The sequence below is a fragment of the Pseudophryne corroboree genome, chromosome 7 (genome assembly GCF_028390025.1).
Source record: "Pseudophryne corroboree isolate aPseCor3 chromosome 7, aPseCor3.hap2, whole genome shotgun sequence".
Lineage (NCBI taxonomy): Eukaryota > Metazoa > Chordata > Amphibia > Anura > Myobatrachidae > Pseudophryne > Pseudophryne corroboree.
The window spans coordinates 181,946,979-181,972,482 of NC_086450.1; the positions used below are offsets into that span (position 1 = coordinate 181,946,979).

At 44.1% G+C, this 25,504-nt stretch overlaps 1 protein-coding gene across 6 annotated transcripts in view; it reads right to left on the reverse strand.

Annotated features, from left to right (window-relative positions):
- Positions 1-225: 225 nt before the first annotated feature.
- The window catches only part of LOC134944918 (rac GTPase-activating protein 1-like), a 220,766-nt gene continuing 195,487 nt past the window's right edge, over positions 226-25,504 (reverse strand). For 4 of the 6 annotated variants that reach the window (XM_063933862.1, XM_063933864.1, XM_063933861.1 and 1 more), the window contains one exon: positions 226-627. In XM_063933862.1, the coding sequence (XP_063789932.1) occupies positions 558-627 (70 nt within the window). In that variant the 3' untranslated portion in view covers positions 226-557. The remainder of the gene's footprint in view (positions 628-25,504) is intronic. The other 2 variants (XR_010181988.1, XR_010181987.1) reach the window with 1 other exon arrangement.

The window sequence follows — 25,504 nt, forward strand, 5'->3', positions numbered from 1 at the left end:
TTTTTGTGTTATGGAATCTCTCTATGATTTAAGAATCCAACGGTATAATAAGAAAACAGATTGAAACTGGGATCTACAAAGAGTGTCTGAATTACTGAGTTGGAACCCTGGGGCAGGCACTTTCTGCCTGAAAACATAACTTATAAATACAGCACTAGGTCCTGATATCTGCACTCTATAAAATGTAATGTATATATGCAAGGAAATGAAAGACAAAAGATTGCATACACGTACAGAGATGTGCTGGAAAGACTCTTGTTCACACCTGCCTGTGTCACATTTATTTTACATAAATATTTAGCTTATTAGACAATATTACAGTACAACATCCAGACCATATATAATCCAGGAAATACCATTGCAAAATGTAAACCGGTAATATTCACACCACTTGTGAATGAGTTACAAACCTTAAAGAACAGCAATAGGAATCAAAGTGCAAGGATGCAGATGTGCAAAAATAGAAGGGACTGAGATATAGACGACTGGTCCTGTTCTAGAAGTGCAGAGAGAATAAGTGTTTATTTACACCTGTGATTGAAAATAGGCAATTTCTTTCATCTGTTTGGAGAAGTGAAGAATCTTCCCTGCTTCTTGGGGAGAGAACAATTACTGGTAGACTCTGATCTGTAAACAGGAGACATGACAACATCAGCAGAGAGCAGGGCTATACAATCTGTCAGAATGAGAGAGTATCACATTCTCTTGGCATGAGTGCTATGACTAATCTGCAGAAGCGGTGTCCCTGACCTGTAGGAATTTGGCGGGAGCAAATAGTTCAAATCAATTTTGTAAACACGAGGCATTAGAAACATAAGAACAGTTTATATGTAAAACAAAATAAAATGTACTAATTAGAGATGTGCTGCTGGCACTTTTCGTGTTTTAGTTCTAATTCCACTTTTGTGTTTTGGTTTTGCCAAAACCACCCTTTCGTGTTTTGGTTTTGGATCTGGATGATTAAAAAAAAAAACAACATAAAAAATAAAAACAGCTAAAATCACAGCATTTGGGGGTAATTTTGCTCCTACGGTATTATTAACCTCAATAACAATAATTTCCAGTCTATTCTGAACACCTCACAATATTGTTTTTAGGCCAAAAGGTTGCACCGAGGTTGCTGGATGACTAAGCTAAGCAACACAAGTGGACAACACAAACACCTGGCCCATCTAGGAGTGGCACTGCAGTGTCAGACAGGAGGGCATATATATATATATATATATAAAAAAAAATAAAAAAAATAAAAAGGCCCCAAACACATCATGCAAAGAAGAAAAAGAATTGCAATTAGAGATGAGTGGGTTCGGTTCTCAGAGAACCGTACCCTTCCGGACTTTGCCTTCAGAGTTCTGTTCCGAGCCCGGCTCGGGTTTTCCCGCCCGACTCGGAAACCCGAACGCTGCAAAAGGTCATCCCGCTGTCGGATTCTCGCGGGATTTGGATTCCATATAAGGAGCGGCACGTCGCGCCCATTTTCACTCCAGTCTCGGAGAGTGTATTGAGAGGACGTGTCCTCAGTGTCTGTGTGGGGGCGGGAAAGTGGGGTGGCGAGTCTTATGCTGTGCTGTCCAGTCCAGTGTAGTCAGTGTATTGTGCTGCATCAGTCCAGCCAGTCACAGTGTTGGTGTCCTCTGCTGCCATATATCCAGTGTAGCTGTATAAAGTGGTGTTGTGTTGTGCTGTATCAGACCAGTGGTAGTGTCCTGTCCATCAGTCATTCAAGTGACGATATACGCTGCTGCTATATGTCCACTGCTGCCGTATAATAATTATAACAACCACAAGTCCCTTACAGTGTTGCGGTGTTGTGCTGCATCAGACCAGTGGTAGTGTCCTGTCCATCAGTCATTCAAGTGACGATATACGCTGCTGCTATATGTCCACTGCTGACGCATAATAATAATAATAATAATAATAATAATATTTATAACAACAAGTCCCTTACAGTGTTGTTGCGTTGGGCTGCATCAGACCAGTGGTAGTGTCCTGTCCATCAGTCATTCCAGTGCCGCATATTGTCTTATAGAACTCCCAAAAAATAATGGAGATCAAAAATTGAGGATAAAATAGGGAAAGATCAAGAAGCACCACTTCCTCCTAGTGCTGAAGCTGCTGCCACTAGCCATGACAGACGATGAAATGCCATCAACGTCGTCTGCCAAGGCCGATGCCCAATGTGATAGTAGAGGGCATGTAAAAAAAAAAAAAAAAAAAAAAACAAAGTTCAGTAAAAAGAACAAAAAAAACAATATTAAAAAATAGTCTGAGGAGAAACCGTAAACTTGCCAATATGCCATTTACGACACGGAGTGGCAAGGAACGGCTGAGGCCCTGGTCTATGTTCATGGCTAGTGGTTCAGCTTCACATAACGATGGAAGCCCTCATCCTCCTGCTAGAAAAAGTAAAAGAGTTAAGCTGGAAAGAGCACAGAAAAGAACTGTGTTCTGAGATGGTATCACAAATCCCCAAGGAGAGTCCAAGTGTGTCGGCGGTTGCGATGCCTGACCTTCCCAACACTGGACGGGAAGAGGTGGCTCCTTCCACCATTTGCAAGCCCCCTGCAAGTGCTGGAAGGAGCACCCACAGTCCAGTTCCTGATATTCAAGTTGAAGAGGTCACTGTTGAAGTACACCAGGATGAGGATATGGGTGTTGCTGGCGCTAAGGAGGAAGTTGACGATGAGGATTCTGATGGTGATGTGGTTTGTTTAAGTCAGGCACCGGCGGAGACGCCTTTAGTCTGTGGGATGAAGAAGCCCATTGTGATACCTCAGCAAAATTACCAAAAAAGCCACCTCTTCGGTGTGGAATTATTTCTCCACAAATCCGGACAACAGGTGTCAAGCCATCTGTTGCCTCTGTCAATCTGTAATAAGTAGGGGTAAGGATGTTAAGCACCTTGGAACATCCTCCCTTTACGTCACCTGCTGCGCATTCATCAGAAGTCCGTGTCAAGTTGTGAAACTTTGGGTAAGAGCGTAAGCAGTCCACCGACACCTAAATCCCTTCTTCGTCCTGTACGCAAGCTCCTGCAAGCAATACCACCAACTCCCTCAATGTCAACTTCCTCCTCAGTGAGGAACGTCAGTAGTCCTGCAGGCCATGTCACTGTCAAGACTAAGGAGTCCTCTCCTAACCGGGATTCCCCCATAGGATCCTCGAGTGGTACGCCTGCTGTTGCTGCTGGGAGTCGATCGTCATCCCAAAGGGGAAGTCGGTAGACCACTTGTACTACTTCCAGTAAGCAATTGACTGTCCAACAGTCCTTTGTGAGGAAGATGAAATATGACAGCAGTCATCTTTTTGCAAAGCGGATAACTGAGGCCTTGACAGCTATGTTGGTGTTAGACGTGCGTCCGGTATCCACCATTAGTTCAGTGGGACTTAGAGAATTGTTTGAGGTACTGTGTCCCCGGTATCAAATCCCATCTAGGTTCCACTTCTCTAGGCAGGCGATACTGAGAATGTACACAGACGTCAGAAAAAGTCATCAGTGTCCTACAAAATGCGGTTGTATCCAGTGTCCACTTAACCATGGACATGTGGACAAGTGGAACAGGGCAGACTAAGGACTATATGACTAACAGCTCACTGGGTAGATGTATGGCCTCCCGCAGCAACAGCAGCAGCGGCACCAGTAGCAGCATCTCGCAAACGGCAACTCGTTCCTAGGCAGGCTACGTTATGCATCACCGCTTTCCTTAAGAGGCAAACAGCAGACAACCTCTTACAGAAAGTGAGGATCATCATCGCAGAATGGCTTACCCTAATTGGACTCTACTGGGGTATTTGTGATATCGGACAACGCCACCAATATTGTGCGTGCATTACATCTGGGCAAATTCCAGCATGTCCCATGTTTTGCACATACAATTAATTTGGTGGTGCAGAATTTTTTTTAAAAATTACAGGGGTATACAGGAGATGCTGTCAGTGGCCCGAAAAAAACTTTCGGCATTCTGCCACTGCGTGCCGAAGACTGGAGCGCCAGCAAACACTCCTGAACCTGCCTGCCATTAACTGAAGCAAGAGGTGGTAACTAGGTGGAATTCAACACTCTATAGGCTACCGAGGATGGAGGAGCAGCAAAAGGCCATTCAAGCCTATACATCCACCTACAATATAGGCAAAGGAGGGGTAATGCACCTGACTCAAGCGCAGTGGAGAATGATTTCAGTCTTGTGCAAGGTTCTCCAACCCTTCGAACTTGCAACTAGCGAAGTGAGTTCAGACACTGCCAGCTTGAGTCAGGTCATTCCCCTCATCAGGCTTCTGCAGAAGCAGCTGGAGAAATTGAAGGAGGAGCTAAGATGGAGCGATTCGCAAAGTATGTGGGACTTGTGGATGGAGCCCTTCATTCACTTTGCCAGGATTCAAGGGTGGTCAATCTGTTGAAATCCGAGCACTACATTTTGGCTACCGTGCTCGATCCTAGGTTTAAAGCCTACGTTGTATCGCTCTTTCCAGCAGACAGAAGTGTGCAGAGGTGCAAAGACCTGCTGGTTAGTAAATTGTCAACTCAAGCGGAACGTGACCAGTCAACAGCTCGTCCTTCTGGCTACTGGGGCTGCAAGGAAAAGGATAAGATTTCCTAGCCCACCCGCTGGCGGTGATGCAGGGCAGTCAGGAGCGAAAGCTGACATCTGTTCCGGACTGAAGGACCTGCCAACGATTACTGACATGTGTACTGTCATTGCATATGATTCTGTCACCATTGAAAGAATGGTGGAGGATTATATGAGTGACAGCATCCAAATAGGTATGTCAGACAGTCCATATGTATACTGGCAGGAAAGAGAGGCAATTTGGATGCCTTTGTACAAACTGCCTTTATTTATTTTTTAATCATGTAACTTTTTTATTGGGTGTGTGTTTAAGTACATAAATAAAAAGAACAAAAACAATTAACGTACAAAACCGTACAATACACTGGTCATCTGTTATTACGACAGGTTACATGTCCATATATCAATTTGCAGCAATGTGTAAAAATGAACAGGTAAGAAATTAGTACCAGAAATGACATAGCTACGGAGCAAGAAAGTATACACAATTATTCACGGTAATCACATTGAAGGCAATTGAAAGAAGAGAAAAGATATCAGAATGCTTGGTAAGATCATCACAGCAATAGCATCATTAAGTCAGTATTATACATAAGCAAGAGAGAAATCACATATACAAATGCAGGAACGTGTATACAAAAAATATTACCATAAGGAATAGGAAGGTGTCAGAGGGTTTCAGAAGGCGTCAACCTCGGCCAAAAAATTAAAAAGCCACATCACTCTCCCAGCTTAGTTCAAGCGTATCTAAAGATGCAGGTAGGACTCTGTTATTCAATGATGCCTATAGTGATGAGACTTTGCCCGTAGAGGGCAAACGTTGTAACATGGAAGGGGTAGTTCTAAATTGGGTCTGTATTGCATGCCTCAATTGGAAATATCGGAATAAAGTTGCTCTCGGGAGCCCAAAATCAGCCTGTAATTGTGTGAACGATTTAAGGTGACCACCTACATACAATTGTCCCAAAAATACCACCCCACTCTTTACCCATATATTATCTGTGGACAGCTTTTGGAGTTCCGTGTAGGAACTATTGAACCATAAGGGCGAGTCTACTTCCAAATCCGACCAGTCATAGAGGCTGTGCACCTGCCTCCAGACTAAAAGAGCCTGTCGCCGAATAGGAGGAAGACCCGAAACAGACAAGCCAGAAAGCAAGAAAAGGAGGGGAGTGAAGAGGGGACCCACCCGTTCAGTCAAGTATCCTTGTAAGGTTGGACCACCCGTTCCTGTGACCCATTCGGAGAGGTGAACTGGCTGGGCAGCTAGATCGTACAACCTAAGGTTGGGTAAGCCCACCCCTCCAGCGGATTTAGACTTACAAAGTGTTTTTATGGCTATCCTTGCCGGTTTATGACCCCAGATAAAGGAAGAGATTAGACTATCAATACTGGCAAATATTTTTTTAGGTATATAAATGGGGGAGTGTTGCAAAACGTACAGGTACTTAGGCTGGATAGACATCTTGAAGAGGTTAATGCGCCCCAATACCGTCAACGGTAGTGCTTTCCATGTATGAACGTTTTGTTTAAAAAAAGCTGTGATAGGATCAATGTTCCACCTGACGTATTCTGATGCTGGCCCAGTGACCCAAACACCCAAGTATTTAAATTTCAAAGTCCATTATAATGAATGCGAGACGCACACAGTCTCCGGAATATGCCCTGAAATGGGAAAAATAGAGGATTTGTCCCAGTTTACACGCAAACCAGAGTATTCCCCAAATTCATTAACTGTGTGGAGCATAGACTGGAGAGAGACATCTGAATCTCTCAGGAACAGTAACATGTCGTCGGCGTATAGAGCCACCTTATCTACTGCAGAACCGGAAACAAGTCCCTGAATATTATGATTATCCCGTATCATACAAGCTAACGGCTCTATAGCCAGTGCAAACAGGGTTAACTGGCTTTATTTTACATAAGTTGCCCCCCCCTCCAGTGTGTACTCCGAAAGAGTGTTTAGTGCAGCCGGTAACCTTGTCAGCGATCGGCGTAGGAGGTTACTTCCACTAAATGTGGAGAAGATGATGTTCATCAAAATGAATTATAAATTCTTCTGGGAAGACCTTTACCACCAATTGCCTCCAGAAAGTACACAGGAACCTGTGATGGTGGATTCCAGTGGGGACGAATTAATACTCTGTGAGGAGGAGGATGTACACAGTGAAAGGGGTGAGGAATCAGAGGATGAGGTGGACATCTTGCCTCTGTAGAGCCAGTTTGTGCAAGGAGAGATTGATTGCTTCTTTTTTGGTGGGGGCCCAAACAAACCAGTCATTTCAGCCACACTCGTGTGGCAGACCCTGTTGCTGAAATGATTGGTTTGTCAAAGTGTGCATGTCCTGTTTATACAACATAAGGGTGGGTGGGAGGGCCCAAGGACAATTCCATCTTGCACCTCTTTTTCTTCTTTGCATCATGTGCTGTTTGGGGACTAGGTTTTTTTTTGTGCCATCCTGTCTGTAACTGCAGTGCCACTCCTAGATGGGCCAGGTGTTTGTGCCACTCATTTGTGTCGCTTAGCTTGGCCATCCAGTTGCCTCATTGCACCTCTTTTTCTTCTTTGCATCATGTGCTGCTTGGGGCCTATTTTTTAAATCTGCCATCCTGTCTGCCACTGCAGTGCCACTCCTAGATGGGCCAGGTGTTTGTGCCGCACACTTGTGTCACTTAGCTTAGTCATACAGCTACCTCATTGCACCTCTTTTTCTTCTTTGCATCATGTGCTGTTTGGGGACTAGTTTTTGAATAGTGCCATCTTGTCTGCAACTGCAGTGCCACTCCTAGATGGGCCAGGTGTTTGTGCCGCACACTTGTGTCGCTTAGCTTAGTCATACAGCTACCTCATTGTACCTCTTTCTTCTTTGCATCATGTGCTGTTTGGGGACTAGTTTTTGAATAGTGCCATCTTGTCTGCAACTGCAGTGCCACTCCTAGATGGACCACGTGTTTGTGCCGCACACTTGTGATGCTTAGCTTAGTCATACAGCCACCTCGGTGCAACTTTTAGGCCTAAAAACAATATTGTGAGGTGTTCAGAATAGACTGGAAATGAGTGGAAATGAATGTTATTGAGGTTAATATGGTAGGAGCAAAATTACCCCCAAATTCTGTGATTTTAGCTGTTTTTAAAAATCATCCAAAACCAAAACACACGAAAGGGTGGTTTGGGCAAAACCAAGCCAAAACACGAAAGTGGAATTAGAACCAAAACACGAAAAGTGCCAGCCGCACATCTCGAATTGCAATGAGGTAGTTGTATGACTAAGCCAAGCGACACAAACAATTGGCCCATCTAGGAGTGGCACTGCAGTGTCAGACAGGAGGGCAGATATAAAAAAAAAAAGGCCCCAAACAGCACATCATGCAAAGATTTAGTATAGGTGCAATGAGGTAGCTGTATGACTAAGCCAAGCGACACAAACAATTCCAAGTGGAATTATACGTCCAAATCACTGGAATTAATTGGCAAAATCACTGGAATTAATAATTATACGTCCAAATCACTGGAATTAAATGGCAAAATCTCGCTATTGCCTGCCTAGTAAGTGGAATCTAGATGGGATTTGGTACCAGGGACACAATACCTCCATCAATTGTCTAAATCCCACTGCACTAATGGTGGATACCGGACGCATGTCTAACACCAACATAAGTGTCAAGGCCTCAGTTATGTGAAGCTGAACCACTAGTCATGAACATAGACCAGGGCCTCAGCCGTTCCTTGCCACTCCGTGTCGTAAATGGCATATTGGCAAGTTTACGTTTCTCCTCAGACCATTTAAAATTTATTTTTTGGGGTCTTTTTACTGAACTTTGGCTTTTTGGATTTTACATGCCCTCTACTATCACAATTGGCATCGGCCTTGGCAGACAACGTTGATGGCATTTCGTCGTCTATGTCATGGCTAGTGGCAGCAGCTTCAGCACTAGGAGGAAGTGGTTCTTGATCTTTCCCTATTTTATCCTCCAAATGTTTGTTCTCCATTATTTTTCTGGAGTTATATAACACAATATGAGGCACAAGAGAGCGTACCCCTAGTTAGATTAAGTATTAATAACCCCTTTATTTGGAGTAATTAATATACAGCACAGGACAGCACCACTGAACTTATATGGCAGCACCACTGGACTGTATTTATACGGAATTATATGGAATTATATGGCAGTATTCTGAGAATTATACGGCAATATCACAAGAGTTATACGGCAATATAACAGGAATTATACGCCAGTATTCAGAGAATTATATGGCAATATCACAGGAATTATACGCCAGTATTCCGAGAATTATATGGCAATATCATAGGAATTCTATGCCAGTATTCTGAGAATTATACGACAATGTCTCAGGAATTATACAACAGTATCACGGGAATTAAACGGTAGTAACACTTGATATATGGCAGCAGAGGACACCACCACTATGACTGGTCACTGGACTGATGCTGCACAAGAGACTTCCCTTGGTCTGATGCAAGACAACACAGCACCACTGAAAGGGACTTATACAGCTACACTGGATATATGGCAGCAGAGGACACCACCACTGTGACTGGTCACTGGACTGATGCTGCACAAGACACTACCCCTGGTCTGATGCAAGACAACACAGCAAAAATGCAAGGGACTTATACAGCAGCCAGCAGCACTGGGGACATATAGCAGCAGAGGACACCAACACTGACTGGCTGGACTGATGCAGCATAAGACAGTGACTACACGGGACTGGACTGAGCAGCACAACACAGCACAAGACTTGCCACCCCACTTTCCCGCCCCCACACAGACACTGAGGACGGAGACACGTCCTCTCACTACACTCTCCGAGACTGGAGTGAAAATGGCTGCAACGCGCGGCTCCTTATATGGAATCCAAATCCCGCGAGAATCCGACAGAGGAATGATGACGTTTTGCCTCATTTGGGTTTCAGAGTCAGGCGGGAAAACCCGAGCCTGGCTCGGATCCGGACTCGAATGGTGAAGTTCGGTACGGTTCGGTTCTCTGAGAACCGAACCCAGTCATCTCTAGTACTAATAATGCAAACAAATTGTGTCAATGTAGCATTCTTTACTCAAAGTTAAATGAGAAATTAAAAAATAAATACATAAATACACCCTCATTGCAAAAAGCAAACATAAAAAAAAAATCCACAACTGCAGTTTACTTTATATTTAGGGTATATACTGTACTAGCAGGTTGGTGTAGTTGCCTGGCACTACTCTGATTTCTCAGTACATCACATACAACGATGGTCCAAAAACTGGATTCTTATACTTCTGTTAATCCCTTTTCTGTGCAACAATTAAGGGACATAGATTATATAGATTCTCATTCATTATATTTTTAGTAGCAACATCTTTCCAAAAATAAAATGTCAAACTTTAACAAAAAGGATGGGGGTAGTGAGACAGGGAAGGAGGTAGAGAAGAAATAGGGGGATGGGGAAGATCCCAAGTGGAGGTATTAAAGACATTGAATATCACAGCTTAATATACACAGCAGATATAACTATAACTAGGGTTACCACTCATCTGGGATTCCCCCAGACCATCCGGAAAAGCCAAGGCCAGTTCGGAGGTGGCCTCAACCTGGACAGGGGGTGCCAAAAATTCTTGAGCATTCCAGCCCTGTCTCTGCCTGGCACATTACGTTCCCACCAGCCTACGGAACGCTTCACGGCTGACTAAGACCACCTACCGACTTGCCATATCACAATCCTACTCCAGCAGTTAGAGTGCTGTGGAGAGAATGTGTGTGGGGCAGGTGGTACTGGCATAACAATGGTGGACCATGTGCCCTGTGTGTTGCCAGGGTGGCTTTTCCCAGCTCCAGGCAGCGTTGTGTAAATAATGCAATAATGACGTGACGCTGACTAGAGCAGCCAGGAACTGGAAGATGACAAAGGGACATGTGGATGGGAGAAGGGGGATGTACAAAAAATGACACACTGTGTGGGAGGAGGGGAGGGGTCACATATACCAATTATAGACAGAGTGTGGTTAAGGGCACAAAGCACATTCATATATTAATGTTATTAAGCATCTTACAGACATCTGGGGGAGGGGCAGAAAAAAAACAGGATTCTGTTAAAGTCAAATATTAAAATTGGATGAAGTACAACAACAAAACTTTCTGTACATTAAAAATAAATACCGTATTAAAAAAAAAAAAAGAAATTATTAAAATTTTTAGTAAACCATAAAAAACTAACAACCATGTTGTCATCAGCAAAATAAACAGAACACAAGTGAATTGCAGTTAGAGACCAGCCAAAGGCACTACAAGGTGCGCAGAGACAATAACACAAGTAAATCGCCCGTAAAAAAACAAAACCCTAAAAAACAAATGTGCAAATACAATTTACAGAAAACACAGAAACAAAATGTGGAAAGCCAGCAAGGTAACACCCCCATAACCTGAACACTGTAATAGAATAGATAGATTAGAAGTCCCTCGATGAGCCCTCTCCACTACCCAGCCTGGAAAGACAACATTTATTCCATCCAGAGGCGTAACTGTGGGAGGCAATGGAGTCAGCTGCCGCCGGGCTCCCGCTCTGAAGGCGGGCACCTCTCCTCCCATTCCGCAACATAATTGACAGCCACCGCTATTTCTTCCATACCCTACTTCCCCACACCTTATAAATCACACCCTCTTTATTATATTTTACAAGTGTCATGACCAGGACTATAACCCACAACCTATTGCAATGGAAGCAGACACCTTACTGATGGAGCTATTTGCTCCTGTATAGGATGCATGAGAATTCTAACTATATGAAGTTACTTCGCTGACAATTACAAGTATCTTCATATAGTTAGAATTCTCATGCTCCCTGTATAGGAAGGAACAAATAGCTCCATCAGTAAAGTGTCTGCTTCCAGTGCATTAGGTTGTGGGTTCTAATCCTGACTATGACACTTGCAAAATAAATTGTCAGATAAATAAATCAGCATTGTGAGTAACTGAGCAGTTCTATGTAGTGTGTGATTGCATAGATCTGCCTAGTTGCAATGGTTTTGAACTGACAATTCTACCTAGTTGCTTCATATAGTAAGAATCTGGAAGCTTGCTATGCGCGAGTAAATAGCTCTATCAGTAAGGTGTCTGCTTTCAGTGTAACAAGTCATGAGGCCTAATCCTAGGTATGACTGCTAAGAAATGCGATTTAAAATATATTACAACGAAAAATATATATGTATATTTTTTCCAGAACACTATAATATATATATCCTTACATAACGAAGTAGAAATCTGTATTGAGTCAAACGTTTTCAGGGATACAACCCCTTCCTCAGGTCCACACCAGTACGGAGGAAGGGGTTGTATCCCCGAAAACGTTTGACTCAATACAGATTTCTACTTCGCTATGCAAGTCTCCTGAGTGCCTTTCTTTATATTGGACTTATATGCTGAACTTTGATTGTGCACCAAGAGCATTTCATTCAGAGATTTAAGAGTACCGACTGCCTTTGGATTAATTTTATTATATATATATATATAATATATATATATATATATATATATATATATATATAATTCCATGTGAGAAATGGCACTCAGTCGACATTAGTAGACAAGCAAACGAATCTGTATTGAAGTTGAGTACTTTCGGGGACAGCACCCCGTCCTCAGAACTTTACAGCAGATAAGACAGATAATGTAATAACAAACTTACCCGCAATTTAAACCCCCTGTCACCAATCACCTCCGATCAAGACTCCCGCGGTCAGGCCGGCGTCCACAGCTGGGTACCGACGAGCGTGACGTACACCCGGCGGAAGTAGTCACATCGCCATGGTAACAACCTGCCTGCGCTCCAAATAGAACGGAAGCCTGCGTTCCAGGACGTGCAACACTACCAAGGGCTGTCACTGCATAGCCGGTCACGTGACTGTGATACTGACTGAGCCGATCGCGGGGTTCCCGAACACAGGGCTGGGACCTGCACCCTAACCCATATGTACAATGACATCCACAGTGCAAATATATATACATAAAATTACAAACAAATCACAAACACATTAAAAGACATACATTAGCAGCAATGATGTGGAAACCATCTCCAACCGTGCAATATGTTCTCTCAGTATACAGAGAAAGCAAGTGCACAGGAGAAGACAGAATAAATGTGCACAGAATCCAAACTATTAGACAGAGACGGGGGGGTCTGTACACCCACCCCAGGACACCACGAGTAACCAACAATAAATGGTGCCACTAATGGTAATGAACAGACAATCACCAATATGTAAGGGGGCCAATTGTACATTAAGAGGCAGGTACCCCGAACAAAACTAATTTAGACTGTTCCAATTTATCTTATCATTGAGACCGCCTGGCTTAATGGTACCAAGCCTCACTATCCATCGAGATTCTTTGAGTAAAAGAACCTTCGCTCTACCACCCCCTCGAGGTGATTCTGGGACATGGTCAATCAAAAAATATCTGATGTCCTCTAATTTATGCTTAAGAAGCTTGAAATGACGGGGAACAGGTTGGTCGATCTCTTTACCTGCTAATGATAAACGTATCGCTGATCTATGTGCGTTCATGCGTTCCTTAAACTTACGTGTGGTCTGCCCTACGTAGAATAACCCACAAGGACAGACCACCACGTATACCACAAAAGACATATTACAGGTTAAGACAAACCTCATATCATACATTTTGTCAACATGTGGATGTTTAAATTTAGTGCATGGAATCATATAACGACAAGTAGTACAGTCGTTACATGAATAACATCCAAAGGGTTTCCTATATACATTAGGGGTCTGTGGTACATTACGACCTGTAATATCAGTATGCACCAACAGATCTTTGAGGTTACTACCTCGCCTAAACGCTGCCACCGGTCTTTTACCCCTGAACATTGGAAGTTCACTATCAGTGCTAACAATAGGCCACAACGCTTTGGTGGCCTGTTTGATTATCGGACTGGCCACTGTGTAGTCACTAACCCAAGGCAGGGTCTGATCCTGATCCCTATTACGAGGACTTAATAATTCAGATCTAGACATATTTAACACCCTGGTCTTATGAGCCACAAGGGACTTCCTGTCATAACCACGAACCAAAAATTTGTCAACAACTTTATCTAGTTCCGAAGGAACCGTAGCGACATTACTACAAATGCGGGCAACCCGCATCATTTGGGAAAGTGGTAACCCTTGTTTTAAGGCTGTCGGGTGGTGACTAGATGCTACCAGCAACGTGTTTCTGTCAGTCGCCTTAGTGTATACTTCTGTAATGAAACGACCGTTGGATAATATCACATGAACATCCAAAAAATTGACATCCGTATTACTTGACGTATACGTAAACTTAATTGGAGTATCCAACCCATTAATCTCCAACATCATATTTTCAAATTCTTGTTGACCACCTGTCCATAGCAGGAACACATCGTCTATGTAGCGCTTGTAGAGTAGGATGCTCTCCCGATAGCGACTATTCTGGAAGAACATCCGACTCTCAAGCGCAAACATGAACACATTTGCATAGGAGGGTGCTACGGGAGACCCCATAGCACACCCCCTAAGTTGCAAATAGAAACAACCATCAAAAATGAAATAATTCCGGCATAGTGTCAACTCAAGCAACTGCATAAACAAAGAATGATCAAACTGCTCATGTGGAACATAAGACTGAATAAATCCCTGCAGAGCTTCAAGACCCCCCTCATGAGGAATACTAGTATATAAACTACTAATATCCAAACAACACATTAGAGTTCCAGGGGGGACATCTTGGAAATCATCTAAGAGCTTCAAAAAAGTAGTAGTATCTTTGAGGAAGGTATCCTGAGCCAAGAGTCAGGGTTGCAAAGCACAGTCCAACAACTGGGAAACATTTGTATATAGAGAGTCTCTGGCCGAAATGATTGGCCTGCCCGGGGGTTTCTGGCTATCTTTACGCAATTTTGGAATTGTATAGAGTACTGGGACTTTGGGGAACTTCACGCAAAGTACTTCACAAATCTTGCTGGTGATTTTGTGACTTTGAGCTGCCTCTTTAAGAATAGCACTTAACTCGCTCTAAAATTTAGAAGTGGGATCCCCCTGTAATTTCTTGTAAACAGAATGATCTGAGAGTTGCGCCAGTACTTCATTCTTATAGTCCTCCAGATTCTGGACGACTATGGCGCCCCCCTTATCCGCTGGTCGAATAGTAATATCTTCATAGGATTTGAGTTGTTGTAAAGCTCTAAACTCAAGTTTAGATAAGTTGGGTCTAATTCTATGTGGTACCTGAGTAAATGTATTGACTGATTCATCCAACAATCGACTAAATGTTCTGATAGATGGGTTATATGAAACCAGATCAAATGTAGATCTAGATGATTTTTTTCAAAAATGATGAAAATACTGGGTTACCACTATCAAACTGCTTCCCATGAAAATGTTCCTTAAGTCTCAGTTTGCGTGAAAATTGATGGAGATCCCGCTTCCAATTAAATTCATTAAAGAAATTTGTGGGTACAAAACTAAGACCCCTATTGAGAACTTGTAATTCTAACGGACTCAGGGTTCTGTCCGAAAGGTTGAAAATTAAGTTTTCTTCTTGTCTTGTACTCTTCTGATCCCTCTGGTTCTGGCCACCCCGGCGGGTGGGAGATCGTCTTTGGTCTTTAACGTATCTTTTTTTGCTGCACCTAAAAGGGACTGCACCAGACCTGTTACCCTCATCGGATTCAGAAATCACAAAGTCACTGTCAGTACTGGATCTATTATCAGTGTTGCGTTGATTAGATCTATTCCTCTGCCACGGTCTACGTTTGGTCAAGGAGAAGGAATTGCCTTGGTTGCCACCCCCACCAAGTCAATTGTACACACGATTTTCATCGTAATCGGCGTCCACTGCAAATCTTTTGCTCCTTTTGAATTTCAGGAGCTCCCTGCGGTATTGGTCACACTGGGATTCCAGTTTTTGCAGCCAATTACAACTGGTGTCCTCCTCCAGCGTACTTTTGTGTTCCCTCTCATAGGTGGCGATTTTCTGTCTGGTAATCTGTAATTCTCTGTTGGCTTCTTCGACTACCAAAATAATAAGGTCGAAGGCACACTTGTTGAGTATGGCAACCCATTTGCGGACAAAGTCCGGGTTGTTACGTCCTATTGTAGGGACATTTCTCACCCTAAATCCCCTAGGGATTTTCCTGTCTCTATAATAATCAGATAAAGAAATGCTATGTAGCAAAAAATCAACTTCACGGCGTTTTAACCTCAACAACTGGCGATATATATCATCTGCATTGAACGCCACATCCTCAACTGATAGCACTTCTTTAGATAAAATTCTTTCCACTTCAATGCTGCTGAAGCTAAAAGTTTCCCCTAACGGGGTCGCGGTGGCTCCTGTGCCACCAACATAATCAACAGGAGCTGGGCTGGCTTTATCCGGCTCCATCAGCTCAGCAAGTTCACCAAACAATCAAGCTAGGTAAATCCAACACACTATGGGTAGAGGAATACAGTCTCTAGAGGGTAGCAGCAAAAGAAACAGAACCGGTGCCCTGCAACATGTGCTAAGCAGCACAACAATGTATATCCATATATTGCCGGCACTCACTTGAAAATCAGCATGCCCTGGTGCAGCATAATCCAATTCATAATTCCATGTGAGAAATGGCACTCAGAGTCGACATTAGTAGACAAGCAAACGAATCTGTATTGAAGTTGAGTACTTTCGGGGACAGCACCCCGTCCTCAGAACTTTACAGCAGATAAGACAGATAATGTAATAACAAACTTACCCGCAATTTAAACCCCCTGTCACCAATCACCTCCGATCAAGACTCCAGCGGTCAGGCCGGCGTCCACAGCTGGGTACCGACGAGCGTGATGTACACCCGGCGGAAGTAGTCACATCGCCATGTTAACCTGCCTGCGCTCCAAATAGAACGGAAGCCTGCGTTCCAGGACGTGCAACACTACCAAGGGCTGTCACTGCATAGCCGGTCACGTGACTGTGATACTGACTGAGCCGAAAGCGGGGTTCCCGAACACAGGGCTGGGACCTGCACCCTAACCCATATGTACAATGACATCCACAGTGCAAATATATATACATAAAATTACAAACAAATCACAAACACATTAAAAGACATACATTAGCAGCAATGATGTGGAAACCATCTCCAACCGTGCAATATGTTCTCTCAGTATACAGAGAAAGCAAGTGCACAGGAGAAGACAGAATAAATGTGCACAGAATCCAAACTATTAGACAGAGACGGGGGGGTCTGTACACCCACCCCAGGACACCACGAGTAACCAACACTAAATGGTGCCACTAATGGTAATGAACAGACAATCACCAATATGTAAGGGGGCCAATTGTACATTAAGAGGCAGGTACCCCGAACAAAACTAATTTAGACTGTTCCAATTTATCTCCCGTAGCACCCTCCTATGCAAATGTGTTCATGTTTGCGCTTGAGAGTCGGATGCTCTTCCAGAATAGTCGCTATCGGGAGAGCATCCTACTCTACAAGCGCTACATAGACGATGTGTTCCTGCTATGGACAGGTTGTCAACAAGAATTTGAAAATATGATGTTGGAGATTAATGGGTTGGATACTCCAATTAAGTTTACGTATACGTCAAGTAATACGGATGTCAATTTTTTGGATGTTCATGTGATATTATCCAACGGTCGTTTCATTACAGAAGTATACACTAAGGCGACTGACAGAAACACGTTGCTGGTAGCATCTAGTCACCACCCGACAGCCTTAAAACAAGGGTTACCACTTTCCCAAATGATGCGGGTTGCCCGCATTTGTAGTAATGTCGCTACGGTTCCTTCGGAACTAGATAAAGTTGTTGACAAATTTTTGGTTCGTGGTTATGACAGGAAGTCCCTTGTGGCTCATAAGACCAGGGTGTTAAATATGTCTAGATCTGAATTATTAAGTCCTCGTAATAGGGATCAGGATCAGACCCTGCCTTGGGTTAGTGACTACACAGTGGCCAGTCCGATAATCAAACAGGCCACCAAAGCGTTGTGGCCTATTGTTAGCACTGATAGTGAACTTCCAATGTTCAGGGGTAAAAGACCGGTGGCAGCGTTTAGGCGAGGTAGTAACCTCAAAGATCTGTTGGTGCATACTGATATTACAGGTCGTAATGTACCACAGACCCCTAATGTATATAGGAAACCCTTTGGATGTTATTCATGTAACGACTGTACTACTTGTCGTTATATGATTCCATGCACTAAATTTAAACATCCACATGTTGACAAAATGTATGATATGAGGTTTGTCTTAACCTGTAATATGTCTTTTGTGGTATACGTGGTGGTCTGTCCTTGTGGGTTATTCTACGTAGGGCAGACCACACGTAAGTTTAAGGAACGCATGAACGCACATAGATCAGCGATACGTTTATCATTAGCAGGTAAAGAGATCGACCAACCTGTTCCCCGTCATTTCAAGCTTCTTAAGCATAAATTAGAGGACATCAGATATTTTTTGATTGACCATGTCCCAGAATCACCTCGAGGGGGTGGTAGAGCGAAGGTTCTTTTACTCAAAGAATCTCGATGGATAGTGAGGCTTGGTACCATTAAGCCAGGCGGTCTCAATGATAAGATAAATTGGAACAGTCTAAATTAGTTTTGTTCGGGGTACCTGCCTCTTAATGTACAATTGGCCCCCTTACATATTGGTGATTGTCTGTTCATTACCATTAGTGGCACCATTTATTGTTGGTTACTCGTGGTGTCCTGGGGTGGGTGTACAGACCCCCCCGTCTCTGTCTAATAGTTTGGATTCTGTGCACATTTATTCTGTCTTCTCCTGTGCACTTGCTTTCTCTGTATACTGAGAGAACATATTGCACGGTTGGAGATGGTTTCCACATCATTGCTGCTAATGTATGTCTTTTAATGTGTTTGTGATTTGTTTGTAATTTTATGTATATATATTTGCACTGTGGATGTCATTGTACATATGGGTTAGGGTGCAGGTCCCAGCCCTGTGTTCGGGAACCCCGCGATCGGCTCAGTCAGTATCACAGTCACGTGACCGGCTATGCAGTGACAGCCCTTGGTAGTGTTGCACGTCCTGGAACGCAGGCTTCCGTTCTATTTGGAGCGCAGGCAGGTTGTTACCATGGCGATGTGACTACTTCCGCCGGGTGTACGTCACGCTCGTCGGTACCCAGCTGTGGACGCCGGCCTGACCGCGGGAGTCTTGATCGGAGGTGATTGGTGACAGGGGGTTTAAATTGCGGGTAAGTTTGTTATTACATTATCTGTCTTATCTGCTGTAAAGTTCTGAGGACGGGGTGCTGTCCCCGAAAGTACTCAACTTCAATACAGATTCGTTTGCTTGTCTACTAATGTCGACTGAGTGCCATTTCTCACATGGAATTATGAATTGGATTATGCTGCACCAGGGCATGCTGATTTTCAAGTGAGTGTCGGCAAAATATATATATATATATATACATATATATATATATATATATATATATATATATATATATATATATATATATATACATACATACATACATACATACATACATACATACATACATATATATATATATATATATATATATATATATATATATATACACATACATACATACATACACACACACACACACACACACATACTTATCTATATATGGGGGGGGAGCACCAATATTTATCTTGCTTCCGATCAACTAGGACAAACTTACGCCACTGATCCCACTTACCATGGGAAAAAGATGTAGAGTTGCGGCTGTTAAGTAGATGTCTTTTTCGTGTTTAGCCACATCGCATACTAAGGCTCTCTATTTATAAAGGTTCAGGAGGATAAAGTGCACACCAAGACCTTGTACAATATACCCTGTGGAGAATAGAAAAAAGCACCCGCTGGTATCTAACACCGGGAGTGATATATTTAATAGAACCCAGGATTTATACCCAGTGCTCATAAGAGAGCGAACCTATATCTGTCACCCATTTAAGTTTGAGGGGATCAAGGAGGCCTGGGAAGAGCCTGGCATGGAGTCTAGCATAAACTGTAGATATTTGACCCCTAGAGCCCAAACTTCAAACCAATAATTTAACTAGGGAGAATGACAGAGCGGGAAAAGTATACCCAAATTGAGTCTCCACTGCATGTCGCAGTTGCAAGTCTCTGAAAAAGGCTGTATTTGCATATGAAATGCGCTCTGCGGTTGTAAGAAGGACTTAATAAAACCTTCTTCAAACAACTGACCCAGGGAAGTAACCCCTTTCAGCACCCAAAAAAGTATCGAAGGAGATTTTCTGCAATTCAGGGTAGAAAGTGTTAAACCTTACAGGGGAATCGGCATCAGTCGGACCATTCGAATAGAGTGTGGGCATATCACCAAATGAATAGGGTCTGTTGAGTTAAAGGAGGAAGACCAGGTGCACAGAAGCCAGAATGCAGAAATTGCATAGGAGAAAGGAAGGACCCCACCCACTCGGCCAAAAATCACACCAATGTTGAACCCTCAGTCTCCCGGGACCAGCTAGACAGGTGAACCAACTGTGTGGCAATTTAATACAACCTCAGATTGGGGAGGCCTAAACCACCCAATGCCTTAGACTTGTACAAGGTTTTCATAGCCCCCCCTAGCTGGCTTATTCCCCAAAATAAAGATAGATAATATACTGTCAATACATACCAGAAAACGCTTGTTTAGGAATGTAAACAGGAGAGTGCTCAGGAGATAGGTATTTAGGTGGAGTGGACATTTTAAATAGGTTAATGTGACCCACAACCATCAGGGGCAATTTCTTCCACATATGGGCTCGCACTTTGAAATTAGATGTAACAGGATCTATATTTTGAGTCACGTAATCCAAGTCTTGAGGCATAATCCAGACCCCCAGGTACTTAAACTGTAAAGTCCACTGTAAGGGACAAAGAGATTGCTCAATGGGGTTAATTCCAAGTTGATCGCAGCAGGAAATTTTTTAGCAATTGGGCAAAACCATGTGCACTGCAGGGGGGGCAGATATAACATTTGCAGAGAGAGTTAGATTTGGGTGGGTTATTTTGTTTCTGTGCAGGGTAAATACTGGCTGCTTTATTTTTACACTGCAATTTAGATTGCAGATTGAACTCGCCACACCCAAATCTATCTCTCTCTGCACATGTTAGATCTGCCTCCCCTGCAGTGCACATGGTTTTGCCCAACTGCTAACAAAGATCCTGCTGCGATCAACTCAGAATTACCCCCAATGTCTGATAAACTGCCTAATATAGGAAAAATATTGAATTAACCCAGAGAAAACACCATAGTATTGACTATTGTAAAGGCCTGACTCCAGAGAGTCATTAGCATCTGCAAAAAATAAGAGCATGTCGTCAGTAGGGTGGCCAATCCCGGGCCATTTTTTTAAATCCAGGGAATCGGGATTGAAAAATGATCAATGTTCAATCCCATCTGCGGAGAGGAAGTGAGGTGCAGGCTATGGCTGCGGCCCAATGCAGGTGCTGAGGTGCGAGTGGAGGGTGGCTGGTTGCGCAGCATGACCTCTGACTTCACGTCACGCTGCGCAGCCAGGGGGCAGTGGGAGGTGAACAGGGGGAGCCGTGCAGCGTTTGAGCCTCCCGAGGACGCTCAATGCTGCCCCGCATTGCAAAACAAAGGGGTTTCCTAATCCCGAAATCCCCGGGATTGGAAGCCACAATCCCAGGACTGAATCCCGGCCAATTTTTGGTCAAAAACCCGGGATCCTGTAGATCCCGATCAAGTGATTGGCCATCACAGCTACAACTTCCTCCACCACACAAGCTCTAAGCCTCAAACATCAGGATCAGTGCGCAAATGACAGGCCATTGGTTCAATAGCAAAGAGGGTCTCTCTAGTGGAAATGGAGCTGAAGTATAACCATTAACTGAGACTCTGGCAATCGGGAAAGAGTACAGTAATTAAATCAAACAGATAAAACGAGGACTAAAAGCACATTTATGGAGTACCTCCCAGAGATAGCCCCATTTGACAGAGTCAAAGGCCTTAGCAGCCTCAAAAGGATACCACCACAGCCCACGACACCAACCAAATCCCTCCTTTGGAAGTGGTAAAACAATCCCTGAAGATTCAGAGCTGTATACTTTCCTGGCATAAACCCCGCTTGATCTGGGTAGATTATAGAAGCAATTACCGAATTCAGGTGCATTGCAAGAATTTAGCTACCACCTTTACATCCGTGGATAAGAGGGAAATGGTCCTACTGTATAAGATTCAACGAGTGGGATCTTTGGGATTTTTCCCAGGCTTGCACAATACACTTATGATCGCTTCAGACATAGCGGGGGGAATGGACACCCATTCATACAAAGAATTAAATACTTCTAGTAAATGGGGGAAAAAAAACAAAAAAGTCTTTAACCATCCTGTACACCTCCACAGGAGGAATCCTATTACAACCAGGAGCCTTAGAGGCTGAGAATGAAGAGACCACAGCCTCCACTTCCTCCAGCGTGAAAGGACCCTCTAGAAAGTCAATCGCTTCCTGGGACAGACGCAGCAAGTTAACCTGCTCCAGATATTCTTGAACTGCGCAGCAGTATAGGAGACCCTAGAGGTGTACTGAGAAGAATAATAATGGTAAAAACATCTGTAATATCAGATCAGGAATGACATGGTTGACCCTGGGGATTCAGAATCACTGGAATGTTACAGCTACAGTACCAGCAACTTCCTTAGTTAAAAATGACATAACTCATACCTCCCAACTTTAAAGGGGCAGGAAGAGGGACCCCTGCGTGGCGAAGCCGCGCGCAACCCGAAAAGTGGGCGTGGCCTTGACCAAGTGGGTGTGGCCGAGCGCCACAGACCCGTTTTCTGCATTTTGGGGGCGTTCCCAGCGCTCCCCGAGCAGCTGGGTAGCCCCCTGCTCCCCTCCAGCATTGAATAGACGCCGTGCGGGTGCGCACGGCATCTACTCAGTGATCACCGGCTGCTTTGCGGAGCAAAGCAGCGGGTGATCAAAGCCTCCCCCAACTGCCCTCCCGCCCGCAGGACACTGCGACCCGCGGGAGGGACAGTGTCCGAATAGCGGGACTGTCCCGCTGAAATCGGGACAGTTGGGAGGTATGGATAACTATCCCTTATCTCGAGCTGCATATGTCGAGGGAACAGCAACCTATGTCTTTATGAATCAAAGAGGTAGTTTGGTCACTCCCTCTGAGCCTCCGACCACAGATCACGATGCACAGAAGCCAGAGATAAAATATTCTGTGTCTTTCAATTGCTGACAGGACTTTTTAAGCCCGACCTCCTCCCTCCTGTTGAGCATCTTAATTCCAGACACTCTTACTAAAAGCCTGTAAAAAAGGAGCGATATGGTAGACTTACCATGGTTAACACTCTTTCTGCGAGGTACATTGGTTCCACAAGAAAACATCGGGGTGTAGAGTGGATCTTGATCCAGAGGCACCAACAGGCTAAAGCTTCAGGCTGTCCCAGGATGCAATGGGGCCTCCCCTATAACTCCGCCTCCAGGCACTGAGAGCTCAGTTTCGTTAACCCGTCCAATGCAGGAGCAGGCAAGAGAGAAGGTAGTTAGTCACATAGAACCACATTCTCACGACAGGAGAAGGTACCAGCGGATAATGCCATACAAACCCATAGAAGGTAGGTGCATCAGGGTGGGCGCCCTGTGGAACCAATGTACCTTGCAGAAAGAGTGTTAACCATGGTAAGTCTACCATAACACTCCTTTTCTTAAGCAGAACACATTGGTTTCAACAGGAAAACATCGGGGGATGTCCTAAAGCAGTTCCTCAAGGGAGGTGACACGCCTTAGCGGGTATAAGAACCCGGCGTCCAAAGGAAGCATCCTGGGAGGTGGAAGTATCAAAGGCATAGAACCTAACAAACGTATACACTGAGGAGCACGTAGCCGCCTTGCATAATTGTTCTGCGGACGCGACACGGTGGGCCACCCAAGAAGGTCCAACAGACAGAGTAGAATGGATTTTAATAGCAACAGGAGCTGGGAGTCCAGCCTGCGCATAAGCTTGTGCAATCACCATTCTAATCCATCTGGCCAAAGTTTGCTCATTTGCAGGCCAGCCACGTTTGTGGAAACCAAACAAGACAAAAAGGGTATCTGACCTCCTGATAGAGGCAGTCCTCTCCACATATATACGGAGAGCCCTTACCACACACCGTTCTTTGGAGGACAAATCTGAAGAGATAAAGGCCAGAATCACAATCTCTTGGTTAAGGTGAAAAGATGACACCACCTTAGATAAATAGGTAAATAACCCGGTCGAGTTCTAAGAACTGCCCAGTCACGGTGAAATATCAGAAAGGGTGGACAACAGGACAAAGTGCCTAAGTCTGACACCCTTCTTGCAGAGGCAATAGCCAGCAAGAATAGGACCTTGGCCGTGAGCCATTTGAAGTCCACCGTCTCAAATGGAGACTCTTGCAGCACAACAGACAGATCCCATGGAGCCACAGGAGGGACATAGGGATGCTGAATCCGAAGAACACCCTGAGTGAAAGTATGAACATCAGGTATAGATGCAATTTTTCTCTGAAACCATACCGACAAGGCAGATATGTGAACCTTGAGGGAGGCCAGATGAAGACGTAGGTCAAGACCTCATTCAGAACGTCCAGAATCCTGGCTTTTCTGCAATCGATATGCATCATAATTCTTACCAGCACACCAGGTGAAGTAAGAATACCAGGCCCTGTAATAAATCCGGGCAGATGCTGGTTTGCGGGCTTTCAACATAGTCTGGATAACCGCCTCGGAAAAACCTTTTGCCCTCAGGAGTGATGCTTCAAGAGCCACGCCATCAAAGCCGGTCTGGGTAGAGACCAGGGCCCTGTTTGAGAAGGTCCGGGCACTGAGGAAGTAGAAGGAGATTCTCTGTCGATAGAACCAATGTCTTTGAGGCCACGCTGGAGCGACTAGAAGCAGTACTGCTCCTTCTTGTTCTGTAGTACCCTGGGCAGGAGTGACACTGGAGGGAACACGTAGGGCAGCCAAAAGTTCCATGGAACTGCCAGTGCATCCACGAAAGCTGCTCGAGTATCCCTGGTCCTTGATCCGAAGACCGGAACCTTGTGATTGTGTCGAGACGCCATGAGGTCTACGTATAGTAGGCCCCATCTATAAGGAAGACATTTTTATAAGCAGCCCTGCGCTACCAGACGAAAAGCTGCTAGTTTGTAACACATGGGATTTTCCCTCATAAATCCCTACAAGACAAATAGATACAAAGCAAAAGATGGTTGCAAACTAACGCTGCTTTAAAATATTAAAACGGGAACTTAAGAGGAGAGTGTCCTCATCCAGAACAACGTTCAGCTGTTTCCCCGTGACCAGAAAGACACTCACTTTATAGTTCTGTCTCGCTTTCCCATAAAGGTATCTTTCTGCCGGTAGGTATCAGGTGTATAATCATCTAAAACGAGCTAGGCTTTTGGAATAACACTTACATTAGTGTCCTGTCTCGAGTGCGCATAAAGGTATCTTTTGTGTCCTTCACGATAGAGACGGCAGGAGTCAGACAGACCGGTATTTCTTTCAAAGACACACGATTTTATTCATCCAATAAAACAGAATAGACGGTCAGATGTAATCACTGACATCAGCTTCAACGCGTTTCGGGGATTCCCTCCCCTTCCTCAAGAAGTAATGTGTCTGTTCTGGTTAACCCAGATATATTCCAGCTAACAACGGTCACATGGTATATTCTGACAAATCTTACATAAGGACATCATACACAGGTGTACGTATTACACAATTAAGTACTCAAACAGAAGCAGCCTTCAGATATAAGAATATGGTATATAAATACACACATTTTTCTTTTACATTAATTTATACACAATGTTAAAATATTTTTAAAACAGACGTATCTTATATGGCATTATCGCACCAAATGTTGCACATTACTTCTTGAGGAAGGGGAGGGAATCCC